Source organism: Orycteropus afer, unplaced genomic scaffold (genome assembly GCF_000298275.1).
Source record: "Orycteropus afer afer isolate SDZICR_OR568_19922 unplaced genomic scaffold, OryAfe1.0 scaffold00011, whole genome shotgun sequence".
Classification (NCBI taxonomy): Eukaryota; Metazoa; Chordata; class Mammalia; order Tubulidentata; family Orycteropodidae; genus Orycteropus; species Orycteropus afer.
The window spans coordinates 8,075,103-8,085,146 of NW_006921598.1; the positions used below are offsets into that span (position 1 = coordinate 8,075,103).

General features: G+C 40.8%; 1 protein-coding gene across 1 annotated transcript in view; it reads left to right on the forward strand.

Moving 5' to 3' along the window:
- The window catches only part of MDN1 (midasin AAA ATPase 1), a 229,787-nt gene that overhangs the window by 34,075 nt on the left and 185,668 nt on the right, over window positions 1–10,044 (forward strand). Inside the window, exons 3-7 of the mRNA XM_007951423.1 lie at window positions 3,333–3,557; window positions 4,152–4,259; window positions 4,339–4,531; window positions 6,477–6,719; window positions 6,929–7,060. Coding sequence (XP_007949614.1) covers window positions 3,333–3,557; window positions 4,152–4,259; window positions 4,339–4,531; window positions 6,477–6,719; window positions 6,929–7,060 — 901 coding nt within the window. The remainder of the gene's footprint in view (window positions 1–3,332; window positions 3,558–4,151; window positions 4,260–4,338; window positions 4,532–6,476; window positions 6,720–6,928; window positions 7,061–10,044) is intronic.

Consider the following 10,044-nt stretch of genomic DNA (forward strand, 5'->3'; position numbering starts at 1 on the left):
GCTTTTTAAACCTACAAAATGGCGGTGCCCTTCAGACCGGCAAAAGTCCACAGCTCAGCCCACCTTTCTCTTCACTTTCTCCATTTGTTCCCCAGCCACCGTGCACAGTCCTCCGTGCAGTCCCTAGCTAGCAAGGTGATTTTTAGGTTAATTCTTAAGTCTTACCACCACTCGGGACTCTCCAAGCTGTCTGTGCCATCAGGATCGCTGCCAGACCGCAGCTCCGTCTGTCTCCTTTCTTGGTATTTTCACGCAAATTCTTCTGCCAGTTGGGGTTTGGTTCACTTCTATATCCTTCCCTTCAAGGCTTAAGGGTCCAGGATTATCTTCTGTGTCTGTGTTAATTGGTTTCCGTTTTCTTTGTTGAAGAGGGTCTGTACAGTCTTTCTGCCTAGTCCGCCATCTTGCCGGAACCCTGATTTTGAGTTTTGTTGCATGTTATTTTCCTGCTCTATCCAGCATCTCCTGCACTGATGCCTTTCCTAGTGGTTGACACTGGTAGCCAGTTACCATTTAGTTCTCTTGGTCTCATGGTGATATAGGCTGAGGATCGCATGGCCAATGGTTTCTTGAACTGATTGTTTCCATGCATCTTTATTTTTTTTCATTCTTTTCTCTGGATAAGGAGAGACCCAGTGTTGCATCTAAATGGCTGTTTGCAAGCTTTTAAGACCCCAGTCACTACTCACCAAAGTAGAATGTAGAACAATGTTTTTGTGTAATATATTATGCCAATTGAGCTTGATATCCCCTGCGACCATGGTCCTGAGCCCTCAAGTCCAACTACTTGCTCCCTCAGCAGTGGTTGGCTGTGGCTTAAAAGTTAACATAACTTTGCTCCTTGTTAGCTCTATTATATATGTGACTTTCTTACAGCACATACAGATATGTATGTAGAAATATTATCTACCAACCTTACATGTGGTCATGGGTATATTCCCTTTTTCTTAGACATACCTGATCATTCAGCCTGTTTACTCATCAATTAATGTTTGTTATCAGTATTGCATATGTAAAAGTGTTTATCTTTTTTTTTGTAATTTATATTATGATTTGGGTGAAAATTTACAGAGCAAATTCTCTTTCCATGCAACATTTCACATACACTTTGTCTCATGACATTGACTGCAATTTCCCTCAATGCAACAGCTCTCTTCCTACTTCCTCCCCATAGTTACCTCTTCCCTGTGTCCTTCCCTCCCTCCATGCACTTCTGTTCCTCCCCCCACAGCTGTCTGCCTATGCATACACAGCCCTTCTATTCTCCCATGATTGATCTCTCCAAGGAGTGTGTCTCCCTAATGTAAATGTGCATATGCCTGTCTTTTGTTTGGCTGGAAGCCAGAGGAGTGGGTTCAATTCCAGACCTGTAGGGCAGCTAAAGGCCATAGTCTCAGGGGTTTCACCAGGCTCTATCAGACTAGCAAACCTGGTCCTTTTTTTTTTTTTTTAAATGATTTTAAGTTTTGTTCTGCATTGTTCTCCCATTCTGTCCAGGATCTCCTAAATAGATCCAAAAGGGCTTATCTTTGTTGTCTGTATCTCTTGTGCACCTCTCTGTATCTTCTTTTCCTTAGTGTTACTGTGTTGGTCATTTGCTTTTGGTATATTACCTTTCTCTTCACCCAAATAAGTACTTGTTTCTACCTGTCTGGCAGTGCTTCCTCCCTTCCCATCCCATCCCTGGTAACCAACAAAGAATTTCCTTCCATATATAATCCTTTTCTTTACTTTTTACAAATAGTGAACGAATACAATATTTGTCCTTCTGTGACTGCCATATTTCACTCTATGCTTGTGCATTTTCTCAGTCCCTGGGTTTTCTTTAGACAACCATGCCAAGGAATGCAACAGAAGAAATAATAAGGATATACTATGTGTTAGGGGAGAAAAGACCCCAGATCCAAACAAATAATAGAGACCTTCTTATTAAGCCTTAGACAGGACAAAGACAAAACAAAAACAGTCATCCAGGATGAGGGAAATCATCAGCATGTACTTGGTACAGAAAAGTGAATGGAGTCCACTGAGTGACTGTCATGGGGCTAATTATATATGATTGAAAACAAAGGAAATCATCACAAAATTGGTGGTAGATGGGTTCATCACTATCATGAGTGGGGCTCCAGAAGGGTGGGGAGGAGGACCATGATTGGGAAACATACATAATTGAAGATAAAAAAGAGTTACAGAATTGGTTCTGGTGCTTGACCACCTAGCTTTGTGGTGGTCTGGATATGATTCATGACCGTGCATCCTGACTTATAGTTTCATAGATATTTCTAATATCTGTACATTGCCTGACACATAACAAATATTCAGTAAATATCTAATGAGTATATAAATAAAGATGCCTGTTTAACTCAATTTATCTCAGAGTTTCTCATGGAGTCTCCTGGAGTTCCTAATAGAAGAATACATCTGTATATCTGTATGGGAAACACAGTACAGTGAAGCCCCAGTGTCTTACCATGGGTAGTTACCCAGAGTGTTTCCTGCCAGTTGACTTCTTCTTCCTGTTCTTCAGCCATCATACACTGTGGTTGCTGTGGCATACCAGGCTATTTCCCTTCACTCTATCATTGAACTTTTTGTTTCCTCTGCCTGGAATGTCCTTTTTCTTCATGCTCTGATGAGGATCTCTTCTTTATCTTTTCAGATGTAACCTATGCATGTCTTCTTAACTTCCCCAGGGTCAGTTGGATTTTTTCGTTGCACCTCTGTTGTTTCTGTAAGTGGTTGTCTTCCTTATTAGACAGTGAGCTTCTTAATGAAAGTATCTTAAAGTATCTTCTTGGTTTTGAATCACTAGGGCTTAACACAGTGTCTAGTTCATAGTAAGAGTTTAATAAATGTTTGTTGAAAATGAATGTCTTTGCTAGTTAACACTTGGGATAAGTATCTCTGCTTTTGTGGGTAATTACTTTTAAGTTTTTGTGTTCTCTTAGATTCTTATGCCTTGGTTCTGGCTCCTGAACTTGAATAGGTACAATCTTAGGACTAGGTGGATTTAGCATTTGTCCCCCTTTGTTCCTAGACCCTTGGTAACCCGCTGCCATCGAGTCAGGTCTGACTTACAGCGACCCCTCCTTGGGTTTCTGAGGTGACATCACTACAGAAGTCGATTGCCCAACCTTCCTTCCAGGGAGTGGCTGGTGGGTATGAACCACCAGACTTCTGGTTATCAGTCATATGTCTTAGCCGTTATGCCACCAGAGCTCCCAGACCCTTGGTAGTCCCTGTTATATTCTCTTGTCTTAACTCTGAAGAAATGTATACTTTGAAGTTCCCACCAGTACATGCAAATACTCTAACTCTCTTTCTTTCTGAAGGTTTGCCCTGAGGTATTTCAAGGACACATCCCCAGTTTTTCAGAGGCTCTTCCTAGAGAGTTCAGATGCTAACCCGGTCCGCTATGGGCGCCGGCGGATGAAGCTCCGGGACCTAATGGAAGCAGCCTACAAGTTTCTGCAGCAAGAGCAGTCTGTGTTCTGGGAACTCTGGGACTGGAGTGTGTGTGTTCCTCTCCTCAGAAGCCATGACACCTTGGTCCGCTGGTATGGAGCTTTGGGGCATTTCCGGTGCTATTCTTAATGGGGATGGTAAGAGGTGGTGTGGAGAAAGGCAGCCATTTTTTTTTCTTTTGCCTTTTGGGTTCTTCTTACTCCTTTTCCTTAAGAATGTGTCACATCAGAGGAAATGAGATGATATAAAATGAGAAGCAGTCATCCTAGGCTTAGTTTTACCAGAATGGAATTCTACCTTTTTTTGCTTTTGATTGTGTTAGTTCATCATGCCTGATTTGTATTTTCTACTCTTAATTGTGTGTGATAACCAAACAAAACCAAACTCAATTCCCTCGAGTCAGATACAACTCTTAGCAGCCCCTCCTTGGGTTTCTGAGGTGATATCTCTATGGAAGTAGATTGCCCAATCTTCCTTCCAAGGAGTGGCTGGTAGGTTTGAACTGCCAGCCTTCTGGTTAGCAGTCAAATGCCTTGGGTACTGTGCCACCAGAGCTCCTCATTGTATATGATAGTAATTCTTTAAAATTTCATTTTCTAGTGTTTATTTGACTAGTCATTTTTCTTTATTCCTTAGAGTCAACTGCAGATCAGTTGAATTTCCGTACTTTTTTTTTCTTCCTTCAGGTACACAGCCAACTGTCTTGCTTTGGTCACCTGTATGAATGAAGAACACAAGTTATCATTCCTTAAGAAGATTTTCAGTAGTGAGGAATTGATTCATTTCAGGTTGAAGTAAGCACGCTCCTTTCTAGAGAACTTGATGTGACTGTCTTGCTTATTAAAGTAATTGATGAGATCCTGGTTTCCCCAGGTTACTAGAAGAAGCTCAGCTGCAAGACTTGGAAAAGGCCTTGGTTTTGGCTAATCCAGAAGCTTCCCTTTGGCATAAGGAGAAGGAGCTGCAGTACTTACAGGGACACCTTTTTTCAGCAGACCTCTCCTCCAGGGTGACCACTGTCTGTGGTGTAGTGCTGCCTAGGCAGCTCCTGGCCCCTGGAGAGCAGGTATGTTGGCATCAGTAGGGGTGTGGCGCCCTTTTGTCCCTTCCTAACACTCAGTGTGCTCTTTCCCTTGGTTGGGCTCTGTGTACTAGATGTGAACCAAGTCGAAGTTGCTTAATTAGGCCTCCATTTTTTGAAGCGTTGAGGGAGAGATTAAGAGAAATTTACTGAGTGCCCTCCTCCCTGATATCCCCTTTGTACCTCTTTAATATTAAATTAGAAACACTAATGATGGCTGTGTGATACCTTTAACTTCAGCAAAGCTCTTTCATATATCTTGTTTGCTTGTTACAACTGCTCTGTGAAGTTGGGTCACACATGTTGTGATCCCATAGTCATGTGAAGCAGGAAGAGTGGTTTTCCTGGAGACTCTTGGGCTGCTCTTGGCAGAGATGAGTCTGGGCCCAGGGATGTTCACTTCTAGCAGCCTGTTTCTTTCAGAGTATTCTCTTTGCTCATTGTATGGGAGGCTAATATTTTCCTCCCTGCCATATGAAATCAACATCTTTCCAAGAATTTATTAACAAATTTAACAGAAAGTCTCCTCAGAGTTTAAGAGGGGAATCATAGTTAGATTTTTAAATTTCTCATCCCCTCATATTCTAGCATTTCACATAAGATCAAGAATGTACTCAATAATACATTGTAAGACAATCAAAAATATGACTGAAATGATACCCCTCCTTGGGTTTCCAAGGCAGTATCACTACGGAAATAGATTCCGCAACCTTCCTTCTGAGGAGTGGCTGGTGGGTTTCAACGGCCAGCCTTCTGGTTAGCCGTCACATGCCTTAGGCACTATGCCACCAGAGCTCCTTTTATATCATAAGATTATTAAAATTTTTTTCCAAGAATGTGGCTTCTGATCATAGTTGGAACCAGGCTTATAGGTCAAGAATCTGGGAGCCAGTCTGGTTTTCCCTAGCAGTCTTTAGTCAGTAGTCACTTTGTCTGATCTACTCAGTTTTCTTCTTGAAACAAGCACTTGACTCTGGATGGACAAAATTACATTACAAAATATATGTATGTATATGTGTTTATATTATTATTTTTTAAATTTTTGTATAATATACAGTATAATATACAGTTAGATGTGCATATGTCATAAGTACAGAGCTCAATAATTTTTCATAAACTGAATAATCTATATAACCAGTACCTCAAAAATTCCTTGTGTTCCTTTCTAGTCACTAGCCTCCCCCTTTACACAAAACCCTGTAACCACTATCCTGCCGTAGATTAGGCGTGGGGCATTAGAATTTTAACGTAGGGAAAAAATTGGTCTGGAATGGGCCTGGTATTGGGCAATTGGGGATACTGGGGCAGGAGTGCACAGTGGCCCTGTGGCCCAGCCTGCTTATTAGAAAGCCCTGAGGAAAATTCAGGGGCTTCCAGCCCTGAATCTGTCTTATGTATCTTCAGAAGACTAGCCATGTTTGAGAAGTTACTAACCCTTAAAAGTTAGTAATCAATTTAGAGAAAAGTCTAAAGGGTTTTCAAAAACATGATCCCAATACACTTATGCCTAAAAAAATTTTAACAATCTTATGATGTAAAATATCATCTCAGTCTATTTTTGATTGTCTTACAAGTGTATTGTGTGCATTCTTGATCTTATGTGCAATCCTAGAATATAAGGAGGGGTAGAGAAACTTAAACATCTGACTATGACTCCCTTTCTTAAACTTTGAGGAGATTTTCTTACATTTGTTAATAAATCCTGCCCTCTTCCAAAAAACAGAAAGGAAAGGGGGAAAAGAAAAATCTGGTATTTACCTTGAGTACCATACCTGCTTTGTAATAGGTTTTGTGTCTTCAGTTTTCTGCTACTACTGTTTTATTGACAGGCATTTATGTAAGGTCAGTGGGAACATTGCCTTAAAAGTTGTGTCCTTTGAGGGAGAGACTCTTTTTGACATGTTTTTTTATTTACCACTTGCCTCCTCAGGCTAGTAATAGGAGTTCTTCACGTGAACAGGAGCTGGCCCTTAAGTCTTACGTGCTGGTTGAGTCAGTCTGCAGAAATCTTCAGACCTTGGCTATGGCAGTGGCATCTCATAATGCGGTGTTGTTGGAAGGACCAATAGGATGTGGCAAAACTTCCTTAGTTGAACATTTAGCTGGAATGACAGGTAGAAGGAAGCCCCCTCATCTTCTCAAAGTTCAGCTTGGAGATCAGACTGACAGTAAGGTAATTAAGAAATGACAAGTTTTAGTGGGTTGGCATGCTTGTACATATTTGTATTTAAGTTTTGTTTTGTTTGTAACTGATGGGGTAAGCCGTGTAATCCTTAAGTGCATGCTTATATCCCTGTGGAAAATTAACAGAATTAATCAAAGGATGTAGCATTGGCACCTCAGGTGGGTGGTTTACATAACTATGTTTTCCTCTTTCTACAGATGCTGTTGGGGATGTATCGCTGCACAGATGTCCCAGGAGAGTTTGTGTGGCAGCCTGGCACTCTGACACAGGCAGCCACCAAGGGCCACTGGATCCTTCTGGAGGACATTGACTATGCCCCCTTGGATGTGGTATGTTGTCTTGCTAATTACTGCCCCTACCGTCTTTCCTGTATTTGAGGAGCATTTTATTAATAGTAATTCTGGGGATGATTTAAACAAGAAAGTTGTTTGATGAGAGATGATATAGGAAGTTCATTTGTAGTTACCTATGTAATCTGATTTGAGGTCTTGGATTACTTGGTTGGTCTGTTGCTTGATGGAGAATCTGTAAAATTCTGTTTGTTTCCTGTGTTCTGTACTTTCTTTCTCCTGTACTTAAATATGTGACCAGTTTCACAGCCTGCCCACAAATAGTCCTGGTAGGAAACAACTATGTTACAGATACATCGAGAAGGTTGAGATCTTGTTTCCCAGCTATGGTGGCTATAGAGCAGTGGGCTTAGGGAAAATGAAGGGAAGAGATGGTATAATAAGAGAGTGCTTTGTTTTTCTTACATTCAATATAAGAGCAATATACTGAACATATATTTTGGTCTTTATTCTTGTATATGTATAAAATTCAACCATGGACATTGACCCATGTCACTTTAGTTTTATGTATTTCACTATACATAAATTATATTTTGGTAAAATATATTTAAAAAAAAAATTCAACCATGGAAACAGTTCATGTTTTCTCTGTATTCTGTAAATATTGGTGAAAAATATATTGCAATGAAAATTCTGTCTTTTGGCAGATTTTTTTTTTTTTTAAATTGTGATTTGGGTGAAGATTTACAGAGCAAATTCACTTTCCATACAGCAGTTCACATACACTTTGTCTCATGACATTGACCCCAATTCACCACAATGCAACAGCTCCCCTCCCACTTCCTCCCGATAGTTACCTCTTCCCTGTGTCCATCCCTCCATGCACCCCTGTCCCCTGAGTTGTCTCCCTGTGCATAAACAGCCCTTCTTTCTCCCATGCTTGTTCTCTCCAAGGAGTGTATTTACCTCAGGTAAATGTTCAACTCATATGCTTGTCTTTTGTTTGGCTGGAAGCCACAGGTGTGGGTTCCATTCTAGACCTGAATGGTAGCTAGGGGCCATAGTCTCAGTGGTTCCACCAGGCTCTATCAGACCAGCGAACGTGGTCCCCCCTTTTATCTTTTTTCCAAATGCTTTTGAGTTTTGTTCCATATTGTTCTCCCTCTCTATCCAGGGTCTCCTACATACATCCCTTTCCAAGTGGTTGACATTGGTAGCTGGGCACCATCTAGTTCAAACTTGTCCCTTGTCAGCTGTACTATACACCTGGGAATTCAGATCATACAAATACACTTATAGGACCATTGTCTGTCAACCCTATACATGGTCTTGGGTACACTCCCCCATGCATGTTGTTATTGTTATGTGCCGTTGAGTTGGACCCGACTCATAGCGACCCCTCCTTGGGTTTCCGAGGCAGTATCACTCTAGAAGTAGATTGCCCAACCTTCCTTACGAGGAATGGCTGGTGGGTTTGAGCCGCCAGCCTCCTGGTTAGCAGTCAAGTGCTTTAGGCACTATGCTACTAGAGCTCTCCCCCCCATGCATAGACATACCTAATATTCAGCCTGTCCACCCATCTATCCACCCATATAACCATGTAGCCTTCACTGACAATGCAGTACTGTATGTGCAAAAGGGTTCATCTTTGTTGTCTGTACCTCCCATGTACCTCTCTATGTCTTCCTCTTCCTCAATTCCACCGTGTTGATCACTCATATTTGGTACATTGCCTTTCTCTTCACCTAAATCAATACTTACCTCTACCTATCTAACAGTGTTTGCTTCCCTCCCACCCCTGGCAATCAACAAAGAAAATTTCCTTCCATAGATAAACCTTTCCTTGATTTTTACAATAACGGACTAATACAATATTTGTCCTTATGTGATCGACTTATTTCACTCAGCATAGTGTCCTCCAGGTTCATCCATCTTATGTGGTATTTTGTAAATTCTAGGTTATTCTTTAGGGTTGCATAGTATTCCATTGTGTGTATATATACCAAAGTTTGGTTATCCATTCTTCTGTTGGTGGACACCTAGGTTGTTTCTATCTTTTGGCTGTTGTAAATAGTGCTGTGATGAACATGGGTGTGCATATGGCTGTTCTTGTCACGGTTCTCACTTCTTTAGGATATATACCTAGTAATGGAATGGCTGGGTCAAATGGTATTTCTATTTCCAATTTTAAGGAGTCGCCATACTTCTTTCCATAGTGGTTGTATCATTTCACAATCCCACCACCAGTGTATGAGCATCCGAATCTCTCCACATCCTCACCAGCATTTGTTATTTTGTGTCTTGTTAAACTTTGCTACTAGTGCTGGATGGGCATATTGTTTTTAATTTTATTTTAAGGTGAACCCTCAAGTTAACTGTTTATGGCCTTTTCTTTCTTGGATATGAAAAGGAGAATGAGTATGTGTATATGTGTAAGTTTAGGAGGTGTGAGAGGGAAAGGGTGGCGTAGAGTAAATGTATATGATATCTGATGCTTTTAGAATGTAATGAGGTAAAGATGGTCTGGGGATATTGACTCACATTGAACCTCGCAGTTTGATCACCATGTTCTAGGGCCTTTATGCTCAGTTTTATAGGGCTGGAAACTCAGTTTTCTTAATAAATCCAGAGCTGAGGCTGACAAATTAGGCTTAAAAATAAAACTGAAATATAAATCATAAGGCCAGTTTGAAAATATTCATTGAATTTTTTTCCCTTTCTAGTATCCTTCTGCCTTAGCAGTTTTTTCAGATATCAGGTACCTGGGAAACCATTAAGGGACCCTATCCCTGCACCATAGCTAAGTCTATTTTTGTGGTGACCAAGCATAGATTAAAGACCAGATGGACAGTTTCTGTCTCTCTCACCCTTTGTTCATGCCGATAAACATCAAGACATTCTTGTACTTTGAGCTCCATTTTGTACAGATGATTCCCTTTTTGTCAACACATTAATCTCCAGATAATATTTGTTCAGTCGATCAGATTTTAATTATTATTATGTTGTTGTTGTTGTTATGTGCC